The 18,144-nt window shown below is 52.7% G+C and overlaps 9 protein-coding genes across 9 annotated transcripts; 4 read left to right on the top strand and 5 right to left on the bottom strand.

Annotated features, from left to right (window-relative positions):
- Positions 1-27: 27 nt before the first annotated feature.
- Positions 28-837, top strand: M409DRAFT_25829 (uncharacterized protein; the record flags this gene model as incomplete). The annotated part of the gene is made up of 1 exon (XM_033807848.1): positions 28-837. One exon carries the CDS (start codon positions 28-30, stop codon positions 835-837), a length of 810 nt encoding a protein of 269 aa, XP_033664530.1.
- A 319-nt stretch (positions 838-1,156) lies between these two features.
- Positions 1,157-2,137, bottom strand: M409DRAFT_57147 (uncharacterized protein; the record flags this gene model as incomplete). The annotated part of the gene is made up of 1 exon (XM_033813536.1): positions 1,157-2,137. One exon carries the CDS (start codon positions 2,135-2,137, stop codon positions 1,157-1,159), a length of 981 nt encoding a protein of 326 aa, XP_033664529.1.
- A 736-nt stretch (positions 2,138-2,873) lies between these two features.
- Positions 2,874-5,002, bottom strand: M409DRAFT_57146 (uncharacterized protein; the record flags this gene model as incomplete). Its single annotated transcript, XM_033813535.1, has 4 exons — positions 2,874-3,040; positions 3,079-3,168; positions 3,207-3,919; positions 3,969-5,002. 4 exons carry the CDS (start codon positions 5,000-5,002, stop codon positions 2,874-2,876), a joined length of 2,004 nt encoding a protein of 667 aa, XP_033664528.1.
- A 771-nt stretch (positions 5,003-5,773) lies between these two features.
- Positions 5,774-7,912, bottom strand: M409DRAFT_25826 (uncharacterized protein; the record flags this gene model as incomplete). Its single annotated transcript, XM_033807847.1, has 8 exons — positions 5,774-5,985; positions 6,039-6,191; positions 6,235-6,437; positions 6,495-6,701; positions 6,751-6,997; positions 7,048-7,162; positions 7,233-7,810; positions 7,861-7,912. The coding sequence occupies 8 exons, from the start codon at positions 7,910-7,912 to the stop codon at positions 5,774-5,776; spliced, it is 1,767 nt and encodes a 588-aa protein (XP_033664527.1).
- Positions 7,913-8,311: 399 nt separating this feature from the next.
- On the top strand, positions 8,312-9,757 carry M409DRAFT_25825 (uncharacterized protein; the record flags this gene model as incomplete). Its single annotated transcript, XM_033807846.1, has 3 exons — positions 8,312-8,404; positions 8,455-9,166; positions 9,231-9,757. The coding sequence occupies 3 exons, from the start codon at positions 8,312-8,314 to the stop codon at positions 9,755-9,757; spliced, it is 1,332 nt and encodes a 443-aa protein (XP_033664526.1).
- Positions 9,758-10,414: 657 nt separating this feature from the next.
- M409DRAFT_25824 (uncharacterized protein) lies at positions 10,415-11,774 on the top strand (the record flags this gene model as incomplete). Its single annotated transcript, XM_033807845.1, has 4 exons — positions 10,415-10,535; positions 10,586-10,911; positions 10,982-11,656; positions 11,709-11,774. The coding sequence occupies 4 exons, from the start codon at positions 10,415-10,417 to the stop codon at positions 11,772-11,774; spliced, it is 1,188 nt and encodes a 395-aa protein (XP_033664525.1).
- Positions 11,775-11,874: 100 nt separating this feature from the next.
- Positions 11,875-13,750, bottom strand: M409DRAFT_68258 (uncharacterized protein; the record flags this gene model as incomplete). Its single annotated transcript, XM_033817749.1, has 2 exons — positions 11,875-13,167; positions 13,217-13,750. The coding sequence occupies 2 exons, from the start codon at positions 13,748-13,750 to the stop codon at positions 11,875-11,877; spliced, it is 1,827 nt and encodes a 608-aa protein (XP_033664524.1).
- Positions 13,751-14,487: 737 nt separating this feature from the next.
- M409DRAFT_25822 (uncharacterized protein) lies at positions 14,488-14,772 on the top strand (the record flags this gene model as incomplete). The annotated part of the gene is made up of 2 exons (XM_033807844.1): positions 14,488-14,641; positions 14,702-14,772. The coding sequence occupies 2 exons, from the start codon at positions 14,488-14,490 to the stop codon at positions 14,770-14,772; spliced, it is 225 nt and encodes a 74-aa protein (XP_033664523.1).
- A 488-nt stretch (positions 14,773-15,260) lies between these two features.
- On the bottom strand, positions 15,261-17,702 carry M409DRAFT_68257 (uncharacterized protein; the record flags this gene model as incomplete). Its single annotated transcript, XM_033817748.1, has 2 exons — positions 15,261-16,622; positions 16,746-17,702. The coding sequence occupies 2 exons, from the start codon at positions 17,700-17,702 to the stop codon at positions 15,261-15,263; spliced, it is 2,319 nt and encodes a 772-aa protein (XP_033664522.1).
- Positions 17,703-18,144: the final 442 nt, after the last annotated feature.

Here is an 18,144-nt window from a genome sequence, read left to right as displayed (position 1 = left end):
GGGGCCTTGAAACTTGTGGTCACAATCATGACAAACCTCAAGCATGCAAACCTCCTTCCCGCACTCGGTGTCGTCTACGATGATATGAACGCTGCATTCGGTTGTCGCCAAGTCGCCAGAATGGCAGGATTTGTGATGCTCTCTGACAATGTGTGGAAGCTCTGCGTCAGGTACGGTAGCATCGAACGAACCACCGGACTCCTACTTGAAGCCATTGCAGACTCCAAGCTTCAAGTCAGGGACATGCGGCTGTCGGATTCTTACTGCAGTCGCGCGCTCATCCTTGTCATGGGTGATCCCTCCAAGGCACCGAGTTTGTGTCAGAGTTTCGGCTCGCTGGCGTATCTTGAGCTGAATTGCATGTATGCACTCTTGCCGCAAAAGAAGAGCCTTGACCCCTTCTTGAGAGTGCTCGAGGTGTCCAAAACTCTGCAGCACCTCTCGCTATTCCACATAACAGGCCAAGTGAAGATTCGAGACCTGTTCGCCAAGATCGCCACGATTTGCTCCCGCCACGAACTGAAGTCCGTTAAGCTTGTAAATGGCAGCGTAACTGCAGGAGAGATTCGCATGCTGCTCGATCCTCACAAACCAACACTGGAGAGCCTGAAGCTTGACGACTTGGACGCTTTCAACGATCAATCAGACTCGTACACGTTCCGCTCCCTCTACTCCACACTTGCAGAGGACTTCACCTTACGCGAGTTCACTCTGAAGGACTTGTGGGAAATGAGGACCGGGGCCTTGGAATATGACGTGCAGTTCGAAGGCGTGGAAGAGGTTCGGAAGGGACTTGAAAACCTGACGAAACGAACCGGTCTCTTCAAGCAAGACTGATGACCACCTATCCGAAGATATGTTTTCTTCTATCGATAACGACATCGACGAGTGAGGACAACAGCCCACATCTCAGTATGCATGCTATTCGACTCAGTATGCGCATGCTGGATAGCCAGATCATGTGGCTGCTGTGAAGCGACTTGGGAGGGCCTGGACATCTGCTGATTGTTGGACAGCCGAAGGAGGGCCGTGATTCCTGTCTTTTTACGACAAATCAGGGAACGTATCACAGAAGGCAGATCACAGAGGACCTGCCATAGGCGTGCAGCACTTACAACACGAATGAAATAAAGCCCCATTATCAGACTATGGTCTTTCATTTCTTTGTAGCAACTAGTATCGCAACAGCCCACTCCACCACCACCCTCCCATCCTCAGTCGTCTCCCTAATAACCCTCTCCACCTCCATCAACACTTGCTCATACTCCTCCATAAACTCCCCCTGCCTCAAACTCTCCAAACTCCCCCGAAACCACTCCTTTCCCACCTCCATCCTCCAACCCTCAGCCTCCTTATCCCTTCCCTCATCGTACCAATACTTCCTCTGCTCCTTCCCTACTCTACTCTCCGCCCACAAATCCTCCTGCCCAGGAATGCAAAAAAGCTCATCACTCTCCCGACTATACGCATTAATCTTAACCCGTTTCGTAACACCCTGAATAAACACCCCTTCCGGCAAATCCACCCAATCCAGCGGAGAATTATTCTTCTCCACCAAGCCCCTCGCCCAGGGGATCTTCTCCCTTATCACCCTTCCATACGTCGTATACAACTCCCTCACCGCCTCCGCCGCCCTCTCATTCCCCACCACTCGCGGGCAGGGATTATACTGCACCACCGCCAACGTCCCATTCGGCGCCAGACTCTCCGCCACCGCCGCCACGAACTTCTCCCCGTTGCCTTCTGTCCAGTGCGCGGACATCATGAGCGTGCAGAGATCTACACTCCCATTTGCTACGCATTCGTTCGCTTGCTCCGCGGTCGTCTGGCTGAATGTGAACTTGGCTTTCCACCAGTTCTCCGCGTACCACTTATCTAGCCTCTGTCGGGCTTGAGAGAGGTTTTCAACGTTTGGGTCCGAGACGTGCACATGTTGGAAATACTCGGAGAGGGTTGGGACGTAGACTCCAGAACCGGAGCCTATGTCGTGGGCGAGACGGAGCGAGTTGGAATGCGCGCGGTGGTAGTCCATGATGAGTTTTGTGGTTGCTGGGGGATATCTCGGCCGGTAGTGAGCGTAGTTGTCCCAATCGTAGGTGGCGTTGGGGATTGCCTCTTTGTCCTTGTGGGAGGACATGTTGGTGGATACTTCTGTTTCGTGATCGGTTACTTGTATGCACAATGTTTCATCATCTCACAGGTGTGTCTCCTATCCTCAGGTTTAACATGAAGATGTATAATAAAGAGCATGTCTCTCATGGACCAACGGAGCACTGACTGAGTCTCACATCCCTCCAGCCTATTCCACACCAGGTGTACCTTGCAGCAAGAGAGAGCTTCTCCAGAGCTCCTGTCTTTAGCTCTCCTCATCACGTCATAGCACAGGTATCCCGCCCACTTGCGCCAGGGCTATGGCTATCAGTGAAGGAGGCAGGGCATAGTCCATAGACATAAGGTGTACGGTGGACGGTTGAGCTTATGAGAAACTTTCATCGGAAAAGTTAAGCAACATGGTTGGAAACGGTCCAAGTGATCGAATCCTTCCAGAGCGCCGACCATGTGCTACAGTATGAGAAATAGGAATGAGCATAGAACTTGGGAAGGCTTGTTTGGGAAGCCGTTGGTGAAGGATGCGGAGCAGTGAGGCACGGACTTCGCGATCACATGCGAGAGACTGCCATAACCCAGCCATCTCTTTCAGCAGCGTCTTTACTGAGCGGCACCAAAATGTGCCCTTAAACTAAGGATTCGTCGCCAGCATAGACCCATTGCGATTCGTCCGTCCTCTTGCTGTACATAACCAAGCCATTGAGACCTTGGAGGATGTTTTTTCGTAGCTGCGGATTTGTCTGGGATAAAACGTTTAGCCAAACTTAGGCGTTCTTTGTCGTTACGAACGTTTCATCGGTGCTCGAAAACTCGGCCGGCACATTGATGGCGACTTCGGGGTCGTCAATCTTCGAGCCGTTGGGGTTTGAATGGTTGATGTGCCAGGCGGCCAAGTCTGCTTTCGTCTCGAGAGCGGGTACTCGATAATTCTCTGTGTTTGGAGCAAAGAATGGGAAGCGTAGCACCTACGAGCGACGCTGGTACGTCGCATTAGGCGGCGAGACGCCTTTGACAAACACAGTTTTGCGAACTTCTGCCATGGGAAGTCAGCCATGAGCTCTGCATGTCCCACATAGGGCGGCATCCTTAATACTTACCGTCCGTCCATTGAAGACAATCGCTAGAACCCTGTCCCAGAAAATAAACAGTCACAACGCGAAGAGGTAAGAGCATGGCGATATAGCCACTCATACCACACTGTTCTTGGCAAAGAAAAGGAATGCACATGCAAATGTCTCGCGCAATCTGAAACGCTTCGGAACGGTATGCTGCGCGGTCAATCTTTGGATCGGCTCGATTCTTTGTCAGTTCCTGCCGAAGAGCTTCCAGTGAGAGTCGAGTTTGAAGGACGTAGTGCATTGAGATACAGTACCAGACGGCATGGAAGGCGTATGAGAAATCCTGGAACCAGTACGCAGATGTGAAGGTCCGGTTCTTGCACAATGTGCTGAAAGGGGTAAAACGTTCGATGCTTTGCTCTTTGAATAGGACGTTGCCAAGGGTAGTTTGGATGGCAGTCCACTCATTGAACCAGGATCGCAATCGAAGCTCTGCGCCGGAGCAAGCTGAATCCAAGGCCTCTACGCGGTTCAGATCTGCTATATTTGAAAGCATGATGGCATCGTGCCGCTCGAGTAAGGCTGGGATCTGCAGCGACGTGTTGAAGAGCAAGACCGACCAATTGAGCCGGAAGTCATTCGCTGTAGGCTCATACTCCGTGGTCTTGGCGAAACAGGACGCCTTTCGTGTCAGTAGAGTAGCTGAGAGAAGCATGTCGAGCCAACGAGAGTGCCAGAGTGCCCAGCTTTGTCTGGAAAGATTTCGAGTTTCGTGCAACGAAATAGTGCTGCGCCCCCCACATATGTTGCACCCAGCCGTTGTCGACAGTCCGGATCTTCGTGTGGTGCGAGCACATGAGCAAGATCATAATGGCAACAAAGGTGTGCTCGTAGTGTGTGACTTGCGGATTCGCGATTGATTTGCGGAGACTTGATAACGATTTGCCATAATGCTTGACGCCTTGTTGAAGGAGAGCATGATCTCCAGTCGCACCGCCTAGCGAGACCAACACCAGTGTGCGAACTGCTTCTTCGAGGGCAGGCACCGGCGACGGTAGGACATTGGGTGTCTCGAGAAGTAAAGAGAGAACAGCCGTGGCTGTATTGCCTTTCGGATTCCTCGGTAGGTACAAATCCAGAAACTTTGTATATAACCCATCAAGGTTTACTGTTGGACTCTTGATGCGTTGCACCGGATCTGCGCCGGCTGACATTGAAGAGGCGGCAACATGGCGCCCATCAGATAACCGTGGGATGTTCAATACTTCGTGACTCGCTGCTCGATGCCGCACGGGCTTCTGTTTCGACACTGAACCTCGCGGCTGTACTACCCGACTATGCTGATCGCGCGCCGCATCCACCGCGGTTGCCGCCTGTCGTCTGAACGACCGTGCCAGCTTCTCAAGCCTCTCTGCCGCACGTATCAACGTATAATGTGAGCTGGCATGGCTGGACGACGGTAGTTCACTTTGCTCTTCACGTTCTAAGCCCGGATCGCGCGATGGTAGGGACTGTGATGGTAGTTCTGATGGGTTGACTCGGTTGCCCTCTGACTCTAAGAACGAGACTCGATCTCGATGCGATTGTTCGACAGTCTTTAATGCCGCATCTGATTGCGCTACCGGCGTGCTTCGGAGTTGGTGCTGTAGTGGTCTTCCCGGGGGTTGTTCCGCAGGTCCGGAATCAGGATATGGTTCATCCTCGTAGACGGGTATTAGGTGAGGTATCCGCAGACCACTTGCATTGGAGGCATTGTGTGGATCGTGCGGGGCTGGCATTAGATCCAAGAGTGCCAAGCGGAGCTGTTGCTCCGCATCGAGGGCGCTTGCGCTCATGTTTCGCTAACCGTACTACTAGTAGAGTGTATAGGGACCGGTCTTGAGTTGATGCCGGACCATGGGTCTCCTTTTGTCTTATTAGTGGATTGATATAGTTCATGCACACGCCGAGAATCCTTCCGCATGAGTAAGCCATGGCTTCTTGTCTTTGGGGAGGCACGGCCGGCTATCAGCCGTTTCTGGGTGTTGTCGAAGGGTATAAACTCTGGGTAATGTCCGATTTCCGCTTGGCGGCGAGACCGAACCACGAAAGGTCCATTGTCCTGACTGCATCTAGGTAAAGCGGACGGACGCCCATTGTCCTCTGTCCTCAGTCCTCAGCAAGGTGCAAGTGAGAAGAGTGAAGAGGAAGTGAAAGTTGGAGATGCAACAACGAAGATTTAGCAGACCTAGAAGCATTGAGGCGGATAGCCGTTTTGGTAATGCTGTCTATACCGGGCTAGAGACCAGCTGTGAGCAGTAAGAGCGGCGGAGGGTGTATGGGTTGTAGAGGTCTCGACGCTGAGCATACCTGAAGTTGAGTTTTGAGGCGCCCGGCTATTGACTAAGCAGCTTTGATGCCTCAGGCCGTAAATTTACCCCTGAACGACAGGGGACGAGTCGAGGGACCCGAAAACCGATTTGACTTGGGTATCTATTTGAAGGGCTTGTAGACAACATTGTTAAGTTTATTTGGGATTCTGCTCTTGCAGCCTTAGGAGAGGGCCCTGGCGTCTTTCCACAACTCCTACGGATGCCAACGTTGCACTTCTAAGCGCCTCAACAATACTACTCGTACTCGATAGTAGCAGTCCCAGTGATCTCGCCCTCGCAAACCCCATCGACCTGGAAGCGTCCCGTCTTAGACCCAAAGTGCACCTGCACGTCGACCGGAATCTCTAGGTATTTACTCCCGATGATCCAAAACTCGCGTCTAGCCTTGTATTTTGATATGTCGACTCCGTTGAGGTCCAGGTGAATTGACCCTACAATGTCGACACCTTCAAATGATTGATTAGGAAACATCGGTGGATATTCAAAGCTCTCTACTTACTGTCATCTTCCACATGCTCGGGTGGTACGTCGGAGTTACTGCTGCAGAGTTGCAGTGTCTCGTCTTTATCCTTGTCTTTCTTCCTCTGTTCGGAGCGGTACGGATGCTTGCGAATGGTGTCCTTGGTGATATCATCGCCCTTAAGAAAACCCACTGTTAGTTCCGTATCGGCTCGGACTTGACAGTGGGAGTTTACATGCCTTTTTGACCAGCCACATCATGCGATTGCTGCACATTGCATCCCACCCATAGTGTGGGTAGTACAACTTGTCCTTCGGGTCGATCCCTTCACGAAATTTCATTCCAATGGGACAGCCGTAATGTTTCCGACACTTCTTTGACTCTGGCGACATATTGAGGAGTCCACGAAGAGCGGCGCCGGTGACTATAGCGGCTTGCCTACAATGTTGATTAGCGCCTTAAAGACTACCATATTCGATGTGTTAAAACACTCACGGATGCTCTGGACAGTATGCGGATATACCACCATTTCTTTGACACCAATCTTTCAATCTTTGGTAGAGATAAGGAGAGTCGCCAAAGCCGCCAACGAGGACTAGGCGATCCAGACGTTTTCCCTGTGCCCGAATCATATCTCTCTGCTGCTCTACAAGCCCTATGACTTGTTCAACGGTAGGGTCAAAAACGTCCTTGATATCCTTCCTGCGGCCGCGTCAGCTCAACAGCATGAAATTCCATTCGTGTCACTCACCCGCTAAGCAGTACAAAACCATCCTCATCGTCATAGAACTCCGAGTTTGGCACGCCATCCATGAAGACAGGACCAAGACGCTGCGGCCTCCCATTGGTATCGCCGTTGAAGCTTTTCTTGACATCTTCCCACCTACGCAGGAAGTTACCTCTCCGGCTGGCTTTGACTGACTTCCAGGCGGATCCGAATCGTCTCACCAGCAATTTGTCCAGTTCGCGGTCGATAGAGGTCGATCCACACTTTGCACCTGAACAGCAAGTTCAGCATCGCCTCGAAGGACTGCAACTTAGCACTTACCGATACCCTCGCAAACCTCTGCAAACGTTGGATAGGGGGATACCTGTCGGATTGTGTAGCTTATGATATCGACAGTACCACCACCGCAGTCGCATATCATGACATTCTCTCCTTGCTGGCACTCATCAGCTCTTGTCTCCCATGCCAAACGTAATAGTAATTCAAGGCAGCACTTCAGGGCGCACCTTGGGTTTGATGATTGTGTTGCTCCGTGTGATTTCGTCTATGACGGTGACACCCGCCGCTTCAGGCTCTGTAATGATGTTGATTGAATCTCCCGGGCGTGCACCAAATCCTGCCTGCAGTGCAGCTGATCTTGTCGCGCTTTGAGCTTGTTCAGACCAGACAGCAGGCACGGTGACCCAACATTCCACCGGCGTCGAGTCAAAAGTGTCCCCAATGTGCTTTCGGATGCGGTCGCGAACGTATGAGTAAACCTCCCCCAGATAGTCTGCGGCAACTTGTTGAGCCCCTTTGCCGGACGGAAGATGTAAGTGACCATCCGCCTTTGCTGTCCTCAAATTTGGATCGTCATATTGCGTCGCTGGAGTCTTTGAGTCCAGTAACAGCTTTGTCCAACTGCAGGCCTTCAGCTCGGGTTGTACTTGGAATCCCCACTGCGTTGATCCGAGTTCATATTTTTCGTTCTCGTAAGGATACGCAATCCGTGAAGGCACCTTCCACTCTCCGTCCTTTTCTGGCCACGTACGGACAACGTGAATATCCTTCGCGGAAGCCTTGTTACTTGGCACAAAGCTTACTCCTGAGGTAGTGTCAGTGAAGCATATGGACATTGGCATCTTTATAGCGGACCAGTAAAAGTAGTGCCGTAGTCCAGCCCAACGATGAGTTTGTGGCGTGGCATGTCGATTGATCAATGCTTAAAGTGAAGAGAGCCCATGCCAAACTATCTTCGTGACACCGTGAAATTTGGATGGCGAGTTTGCCAGAAAGCTGGGCTGTAAAGGTGGAATTCAAGAGTCTCCTTGATAGAAGAAGTCTCTGGTCTCTTCCTGGGTTTGGTCCAATAAAAGAAGGGTTGACAGCCTGAGTAGGACTTCATGTGCTTGCTGATCAGATGCTCCGGCTGACCTTGGCTCACCGGAAATTCGCTAATTTGATTGCCTTGCATGAGCTGAGAGTGACGAGGCGCCTGAAGAGACAACCCACCTTGGGACAGAAGTTGTGGTAGGTGCTGTTTATGAGCAGACGAAAGCCACCAACTGCACCGAAGACCTGAACGTAAGTCTCAGGATTCGAAGTCATGGGTCTGATCCCGAAGGACATCAAAAAGGCGTTGTTTAACACCAACGAGCAAGGGAAACCCTCTGGAAATGGACCTGCGGCTCCAGTCGACGTGAGTGCTATCCTCTTTCCGCATTTAGCTTGACCAACTGTATGTTCCAGAGTGGTAGCCAGACGTCGTACGTACGGAACAGCCAATCCCAAGGACCTGCTCAGAGTCCAGAACAGCCAGGAACGATGCCTTCAAGGCCCTCTTCCACAAAGTATCCAGGGCCACCTACAGACAACTCTGGAAATTCTCGGCAGAGACAAGATCCACGCGACCTGGCCTTGCTCCTACATGAGAAAGAACAAGAGACCACCGTGCTTCGAAATCAGTTGGCGCAGCTCCGGCGTGAAAACGATGGGCTCGGTCAGGAGATACGTTCACTTCAGGCAAAGTCATTCAAGTCCTTCGGCGACTCACGCTGGGTCCCTCTGGACTCAAGTACCCTGAACGGAGCCCTTGAGTGGATAAGATCGGATCTTACAGGACTGGTTAAGACTTATGCGGCCGACGACCTGAGCAAGATCGAGCGACTTCCTTCAGACGCAAAGAGTCTCCTCCAAGAGGACTTGTCCAAAGTGATACGGTTCAACTCCGCCAGCCCTAATGGTATTCAGGAGCTTTGGAGCATCACAAATGCTTCACGGCTGTGCCTGACCGCGCTATTATCACGCGCGCTTCATGGCAGGATTCTAAGCGATCCCTTCTTTTTCATGGACGACACCTTGGACGAGGAGCTTGTTGAAGTACTGCGCCAGTATCCAGACTTGAAACAGAGACAGAACCCCTGCGAAGTTCTATACGGGATATTCAGAGCCGGCAAGAAGTGTGAGTCCAGTAGTGCCATTCTGCAGCTGACAGAAGCACACGAAAAGATTGACGTTGCTCCCAGATGATCAAGAAAAGGCACAGCAGTGGCGCTCCGACACAGTTCGCTTGATGAATCCGTACCAGACATCTGACAATGCCGACGGTAATGCGCAGCTCATTTACATCAACGAAAAGATAGATGATGTTTGTCGAAAAGTTCCCAAAGCAATGGACCAGAGCTTGATCGGCCTTTTCTTGCGACAGACGGAGGCTCCGGAACGCAAGAAATTCATGGATGGGCTCGAACAGATTTTCGTAGACACAGGCCGTCTCGCTGTGCAGATTTGGGCGCAGCGGCCATCGTTGGAGTGCCGCAGCTTGTCAAAGCTTGCAGAGGAGCGATTCCATGTCCGTTCGCCGCTCTTGGAGCCTCATCCACTGCACAGGCGAGATGATCCAGAGGATCCTCGTCTGAACGGCTGGTTGCCAAAGGTTGTGGTTCATCCTGCGATTGTGGCGAGGGGTACGCATGATGCGGACCACTACGAGCGTACGAATGTGTTGTCGAAGGCTGTGGTATGGCTTGAGCTGAAAGACGGACGATCGTGATAGGTATCTGCAATGTCCTTGAAGCGCTGCATTGCAATTGGAGAGCCTTGTGAGGGAGCCGTAGCACTTACGTCAACTGACATTCCGGCCGAAGTCTTGAAAGGTGGTTTGTCTTCTTTTGGGTATCCGAAAGAGCCTCAACAAGGTATACACATCGCATGTGATTCGAGCTGCAGCAAGCCCTATCTGGATGTGTTACACTGCGCATAAACCGGTGTAGAGCATGTGAAGACGTGAGCGATGAAAGGGGAAGGATGTGCTGACGTGTCTTGTCGCTTCGGCCTCCCGGTTCTTTCGGCAAGCCGACCGAGTCAACGTGATTGGCTTCATCTCCTTACCCCTGACGACAAGGCAACTCGAAATCAACATTGCATTCAGCTTTTCAACAACAGGTGATGAGAAGGCGTGCATGTATTGTCAGGCTGTGCTATCGCTTGCTGGCTCAGCAGCCGCGGCTGATGAGCATCCTTCCCTCATCATGAGTGGCAATGCATGGCGTTCGCGTGGAGAGTTGCCTTGCCTGGCAAGATGAGAGACATAGGTCTCGCTGTGCCATAGTGGCAGCCTCAGCCTTGCTCATGGAGCCGTATAAAGAATCAGCTGTCTCTAGGAGAGCAAGCTCATAGCAGTAGCAAGTTATCACCTATTCTGTTCGATATGGCAGATTCAAAAAGGGTCATCCGCATCGCGGTGATGGGCGTGACAGGCTCTGGAAAAAGCACGTTCATTCAAAAGGCCAGTCAGCAAAAGGTCGCCATCGGACATGACTACACTTCTCGTGAGTTCCACATTTGCGTCCTTGATGCCTTCAAATTGACTTCCCCAAAGTCACCTCCGAGGTCGTCTCCTACGACTTCGAAATGGACGGACACAGCATCTCCCTAATCGACACCCCCGGTTTCAACGACACCCTCCGCAGCGAAGCCCAAGTCTTGACGGAGATAGCAAACTATCTCGAAATCACCTATCGGGTACAACATTTAAAGTTGGATGGCATCGTCTACATGCAGTCCATCATGGACGAAAGGATGTACGGGTCATCTCTGCGCAACCTCAAAATGTTCAGAGATCTTTGTGGTGATTCGCCGATGAAGAACGTCGTGCTGGTGACAAACCGCTGGGAGCAGGCTCGAGCTTTGGGAGACTTCGATAAGGTATGCCCCTGAGTCTCATGCTGTTGCTAGGACTAGACGATGGTACAAGCAGAGGTAACCATGCATCTAGGCCAGGGAGAAAGAACAGCAACTACGCACGAGCAGTCTCTTCTGGGAACCCCTGATGAAACGAGGAGCCGAAATGCTGCGCTGGGAAGACGCCCAACAAGCCTCCGCCTTCGCCGTAATCCGCAAATTCCTCACCAAAAACGCCGAAGTCCTCCAGATCCAGACCGAGATCGTCGAGCAAGGCAAGAAACTAATCGACACCACCGCCGGCACGACCGTCAACGAGGAAGTCCTGAAAAAGGACAAGGAATACCAACTCGAACTGTCCAAAATCCGGCAGGAGCTTAACGACGCCAAAGCCGCGCACGGCCAGGAACTCGAGGAGGTGCTGTCGGAGTCGAAGCGCGACTACGAGCGCAAGCTCGACCGGGTGCGCGACGAGCAGGAGATTCTGCGGTACGAGCGGCGCAGCGAGACGCGGCGGATGCAGAATGAAATGGACGATTTGCGGGCGGCGTATAATCGCAAGCTCGACGAACAGCTGAGTGCGCAGCGGATTGGTTACGAGAATGTTATTGCGGAGTTGCGGGCTAATAGTAGCAAGCTTCGTCCCGAGCAACATGAGTGCGTGCAGGAGGAGATCAAGGCCATGGAGAGGAAGCCGAAGAAGGAGCGGTCGGCGAGTACTTTGCTGATGAATTTGATTCCTATGCTGGGCAATCTTGCGTTGGGGTTGGTGAGTTGTTTGACAGCGTATTGAGAGTTGCACATTCGCTGACGAGATTCAGGTGGTGCCGTCTCCGGTCCTGGATATCATTTCGTCGTTATGGAGTTTCATCGGTGGGAACCAGTGAAAAAGACGATGTTTCTATGACGCAGATAGACATTAGCACAGAAGAGCAGTGGCTGTATTCCAGCATGTCAAAAGTTGAATGTGCTCCTGCTATAGCCACCTCACGCAGGCACAGCATGCCCATCGCCCCTCGGATCACTCCCAGCACTCCAGACCCCATGCCCTTCAAGCGGATCAACATGCCACCTGATAACCTGTCCTCTCCCAAACAAGCCTCTCGCAGCCCCTTTGACAACCTCGACCTTATGGCCAAGTTTCTTCAATCCCTCAACAGTCTCCTCCCTCATGCCTTCCTCGAGGTAGACAGTCATATCCATGACGTCTCCAGCATCGGGCATTCCAGCGCCAATGCATACTCTGGGGGAGTCGAGCGCGGCTTGAGGTGTGTATCCGAAGACGAGCTGGTTTAAGAGGACTTGCACGTGGCCTTGTGGTTGCATGAAGCCCCCCATAACGCCGTAGACGCTGTGCAAGCTTTGATCGCTTACGTTTGTGATGAGGGCCGGAATGATGGTGTGGTATGGTCGCTTGTTCGGCCCCAGAACATTTGGGTGGTTCTCGGGCTGCAAGGCAAAGTTCGCGGCTCGATTCTGCAGGGTGAAGCCACATCCCTTGGGGATGATACAGGTGCCAAACCCGCCGTAGTTGCTGTTGATGAAAGAAATGCCGTTACCTTCGCTATCAGAACAAGCGAAGTAGACTGTATCCGAGTGGTTGTGTGCTGGTGAGCCATGGGACAAAGGTGCGCTGGCGGTCTTCGGGTCGAACAGCTTTGCTCGTTCGGCGAGGTATTCATGGCTAATCAGCTCCTTTGTCGGCACCTTCGATACGTTTGGATCTGCAATCCACCAATTGCCATCTGCGAACGCTATCCGCAAGGCTTCGATAATGGTATGAAGGTAAAGAGCCGAGTTGTGGTCTTCAGGCGCGAACTTCGGGATCTTGCCAGCCTTCTCCAGCTGCTCGATTATACCCAACGCCATCAATGCCACAATACCCTGTCCGTTCGGAGGGTGTTCCCAGAGTTCAATGCCTTCACTGCTGTTGTCGTCCATGTGCTGTCCATGCGCCTTCGCAACATCCTGCGCCTTGAACTTCAGGCTTATTGCTTCGGTCTCTTCAGTGCCGAGTTCAGCATGCTTTTTCAGATCATCAAGTTCCAAGTGACCACCCAAATCTTGGACCACTTTGACCAACTCTTCTGCCACCTTTCCCGTGTAGAATCCTGCCTTCTTGTTCTTTCCCACCAGACGAAACGTATTCGCGAGAGTTGAGTTCTTCATAATCTCACCTGGCCTCGGAGCTCTTACACCATCTTTGGCCTTGGGATCCTTCTTCAACATCTCCGCTCCATTCGGTGAAGCTCTTCGTATCAACCCTTCAGCTTTCGCCCACTGTTGTCAATTAGCCTTCAACCAATGCAGGCATACTCTTCACACTCACGTAACTCCCCATAACCTCACTAACAGGAAACCCCTCCTCCCCAAGCCTCGCCGCCGGATCCAATACCTCCTCCAAACTAACCTTCCCACTCCCAAACTTCTCCACTGTATCCACCCATCCAGCAGCCGCACCGGGCACGCTTACTGCATGCACGCTATCCATCGGTATACTCCCCACCTCACCACCTTTCAACCCCAAGCTCTTTCTGATCGTCTCCAACGTACATTTCCCTCCACTCCGTCCAGAGCCATTGAGTGCGTGGACTTTCTTCGTTTTCGCTTCGTAGAAGAGACAGAACATGTCGCCGCCGATGCCCGTGCTGCCCGGCTCAGTCATGTTCAGGCCTGCTGCTACGGCGACTGCAGCGTCCGCGGCGTTGCCGCCTTTGTGGAGGATTTCGAGACCGCATTGTGCCGCGAGGGGTTGGGTGCATGCTACGATGCCCTTGGTGCTGTGGACGACTGATCGTCGTGAGGGAAAAGACGTGAACTCCGGGTCCTTGGCCGGACTGAGAGCGGATGGGCTGAGAGGCATTGTGTTCGATTCCAAAGCGGTATACTTTCGAAGGTAGGAGGACGCACAACGAGAGTAGTGGTGGGGCAAGCTCAGGAACGACCTGAGGTGAAGGAATGACCGTGCCAGCGTCGTCGAGGGCAAGGGAAGAGATATAATAGAAAAATTTGAACTCGCCTGTAATTGAGCTCCTCTTTTGCTGGAAGACGATGTCGCTAGACTATTACGTGATGCCGTTTGGTCGTCCTGTCCTGTTGTCCTTGGAAGAACTCTCCCACCTGCCTACCTAGGTACTTTGCAGGCTAATAGGATAGGGCGGCAAAGTCGGCCGCTTGTTGGCCGTAGGTGGGACATTGAGCTCTCTTGGCCGAGGAGTGTGTGAACGATGTCGGACATCGTCACGAGACTTGGGAAGGTATGCGTGAGCGCGGATACGGTAGAAATGGATGTTTAGAATAACGATTGAAGTCAGCAACGCGCTCCCAGCCGCTCGCACGCGGCAAAGAAAGGGGGCGCAAGGAGCGATCGGAGACTTGATCGAGTGTGGCGCCGACATTGAATTGAATGACCTCACTCGCTCTCAGCGTATTGCCCTGCATTCATGTGTGCTGTACCGCTGCAAAAACAACACCCAGTGCACTACCACACCATCATCGGGTCCCCTCGCAAACGTATTCCTCAGGCTCCCGTTGCCATCCGCTTGCTATAAGAGCAACACCTGATCTCGTAGCACCATCGCACAGACAACAGCAGCGACAATGGCAGACAGCAACGAGAACAAACCCCAAGAATCCAAGTCGAGCACCTTCATCCGGGGAGCCGGCAACGTACGCGACCCAGACAACCAGCTCTGGTGGCCGGCGCGATGGGTTGTGCAGATGATTCAGTACCTTGTTGCGATTATGGTCGTCAGTGAGTGCTACCCACAATGCGCCACATGGTGAGTTTCAAATGCTGATGTATTTCATGCAGCCATGGCCGAAGGCATCAAGTCCATCGTGAGCGGTGAGAGACCCAAACGTCGCCACCACCGACAGGAGTAGTCCTCCATCCACTGGGACCGCCAGTGTGCAGTGCCAGCCCGGTCTGCATTTTCCGGTTCGAAGTCAGAAAGCATGGCGCTGTACGACAGACGACAGTCCGGTAGCTTTCGACGATTCCGAAGTGTGACAGCGGCAAGCCGAAACACTATACATGCCGTATGCCGAAGTCATGAGCGCCGCATGCTTTGCCAGATGTCACCCGAGCTTGTCCGGCTCTGGGTCCGGGGGTGTTGTGCAGTTAGAGACGGGAGAGATGTCATGTGGTGTTTGTTTGAGGGAGTGTTTTGAAACGAAATCGATAGCGAAGGCGCAAGAACAAGGCGATGAGCATTTGCATGGCGTGAAGGGCGAGGCAAGAGAGACGACTGGAGTCGGCGCATTAGGTATAGTAATCCTTCAAGCAAATATCATGATGGGGTTCAACCCCAACCACTTGCTATTCGATTTCGAAGCACAGCTCTCGCCGCGCTATCCGTCTTTCCCTTCCCTCACTTCAGATGCAGAACATCAAACCCCTCCCCATAAATCTCCTCCCAATCAATCGTACTCGCCGCGTTCTCAGCCCCAAAAGCCCGCACCATCCTCTCGCTTTGTTCAGGATTCCCATTGATGACAAGCCTCGCATCATCTTTCGTCTTCCCGGTCGCTCCCTGACCCCAGATCATCTTGGAGTCGCCGTCGAGGAAAGTCGCGATATTTCGAAACGTCAAACTGATTCGCTGGAAGTTGTATGCCTTCTCGGCGTCAGTAAGCTCGCATAAGGGACGCTTGTCGGCATTGATTCCGTGGAGGAACTTTGCGTTCGTCTTTAGCGACATGGTGATCATGGAGTTGTGTGGCATCGGGACGCGGTGTGTTGTCCTGGCTAGTGGATCTGCTTCGCCTTTGAGAGCTCCTCGTTTCGTTCTCAGGCGCATCGTTCTTTGCGCTCCAAAAGACACATTAACGATACTGCTGCCGGCAGCAATGTCCAGCGTCTTGTCGGAGTGCTCTGAGATGAGATCGTTGCCGCTGCGGTAGAGTTGGATCAGGACATGATTAAGAGAATGGCCGACTTTCTCCTCTGCTGCCTTCCTGACCCAGTCAACCGTTCGCGTCCAGGTCTGTAGAGGAATCGTTTGATCAGCAGGATGTCGGTACACTGGCATGCTTCCATCGTCGTCAACCGTCCCTTGACAGCAGACCAAGCGTGGAACCTCGCCGGTCTGGTGGTACATTGACTGCCAGTTGACTTCGCCCTTTAGCTTGTCGAAGATCGTTTCGGCAAGATCTGGTGGAAGGAGGTCGTATGAGATTCGAGAGCCAGCGCTTTCGTCCTGTGTGTTCTCGCCAAACAGTGGCTTGCTCTTTACTCGCCCACCATCCGCCAATCTCTGTTCTTCTTGCGCCTTCCTCATCATTGTCTCGTATTCTTTGATAGTAGACTGTGATAGTCCAGCAAGACCAGCCATCGCAGCGAGTCCACGGTGTGTTGGCCTGCTATGAGAAGTAGGATCAGATGTCCCAGCAACGGGAGGGGGTGCTAAGAGTTGAAGCCACGGCTTGTCGTACTTCGGTGGTGAGTCAGGCGAGTCGAGAACACCTAACCGGCGGTGACTCGAGGCTGAGTAGAGGTGGGGCTGGACAAGCTCATCTCTCGGTCCATGGAAGCTTCGAGGTGCTGGCTGTTTGCCTGAGAGGCTGCGACGGTGAGGTTGAGAGCTCGTAGGTTGCGTAAACTGAGAGGAAGAGATCCGGCCTACCAATCCACCATCAGCTCTGCGGAACGGAAGCTCAATTGGAGGGTCTAGTCGCCGGGTTGAACGTACGGTGGGAAGGGAGAACTCTCCGTCGCTCTCTTCACTGTCGACCTACGCATCGTTAGCCTGATCAACGACCTGTTAAGTCTTGTTTCTGACCTCAAGAAGCTCAGGATCTGACGGCGTAACATGAGCATCATGACCCGGTCTAGGCTTCTCCCCAACGTCGGATACATCGCTGTCATCCTCGTCCTCGTCTTCCTCCTCGTCCTCGTCCTCGTCTTCGTCGACGTCGTCTTCGTCGTCTTCGTCGTCTTCATCACTATACTCCTGCTGCTCTGTTGGATTTTGAAGCTCATCGATGACCTTCTCGCATTTGATAACCTCCGCAGATACAATCTCGCGAAGCTGCTTGATTGCCAGGTCATGTCTGTCCTGCTTCCTGTAGCCCAGGCAGTCTGTGATCAAGGTGATTTGGATGCCGTACCGAGCGGCGTCCATGGCAGTCGCGTACACAGACAGATTTGTCATGTTACCACATACGTAAAGCTCTGTGATGAGTTTGGACCGAAGCGTCAACAGCAAAGAGGTAGCTCCAAAGGCTGAGTAGTGACTCTTGACGACCTGTAAGTCCTTGGGATCGATCAAGGGTTTGACCTTGTCCGCGAACTCTGCTCCACGGGTTCCACGAACACAGCACGGCTCCCTCTTGTTGGTCTGTGTCAGGAAGAGCTCTTCATCGTCGTCTCCGTCCTTGGGCTCTGGCAAGGTAGCAGTAGATTTCGCCTTTGATTTGGCCGTAGACTTGGGCTGGTCAGCTTTAAGAGCCCAACCCTCTGTGTAGAAATCTGGTGCTACCTTAAACTTCTTGGTCGGCACTGGGCAGTGATCGCTCGACGGCGACGACTCTGCCTCGGTGCCATACGACTTTCCAGCAACAACGGTATCGCCAGGCGTGTCGAAGCCGTTGACCTGTCTGCTGCCTTCGAACTCGGAACGAACCCAGATGAGGTCACCGTGCTCGCGGAACGCAGGGACCAGTTGGATGATTCGATCTAGGTATCCAGTGTCATCGACTGGCAGCTTCCCATCTGGCAAGACAAAGTCATTCTGAAGGCCTAGTATTATGAGACCCTTCCGGGTCTGCAAGGGCGTTGATTGCGACTGGAGAAGCGCAAACAACGACGACATGGTCCTATGTGTAACTGGAGGGATCTGATTAGCACCTTGGTATGGCAGGGCGTAGAGGGCAGCGTGGGCAACATACCCAGACGTCAGAGATTCAAGTCGAGATATGATGGCAGTTTGCAATCATCGACCCGCAAATACGATGGAGTGTGAAATATGACAAGTCTCGAGTTTCATCGCATGAACGGAAAAAGGCGGGCAGCGGCAGCACAACTACATTTTGAGCTCCAACTTCGGGGCCCAGTGCCTTGGGTCTGGCGGTCGAAAAGAGGTGCTTCGCAGATGACTTCGGTAGGACAAGGATCCTATGTTGCGTATCAAGAAAGGACCGGCCCAGGATGGATGCGGGAGGGCAATGAAGGCCGTTCGGCGCTGTTGGGTCTGTCTGCGAGAACCAGTCACTGTGCCGTACCGTATGGAACAACAGCAATAATGATCAGGCGAT

Source organism: Zasmidium cellare, assembly GCF_010093935.1.
Source record: "Zasmidium cellare ATCC 36951 unplaced genomic scaffold M409scaffold_29, whole genome shotgun sequence".
NCBI classification, from domain to species: Eukaryota; Fungi; Ascomycota; class Dothideomycetes; order Mycosphaerellales; family Mycosphaerellaceae; genus Zasmidium; species Zasmidium cellare.
Note: the sequence above shows the minus strand (reverse complement) of the source record. Positions and strands in the feature narration are given on the sequence as shown.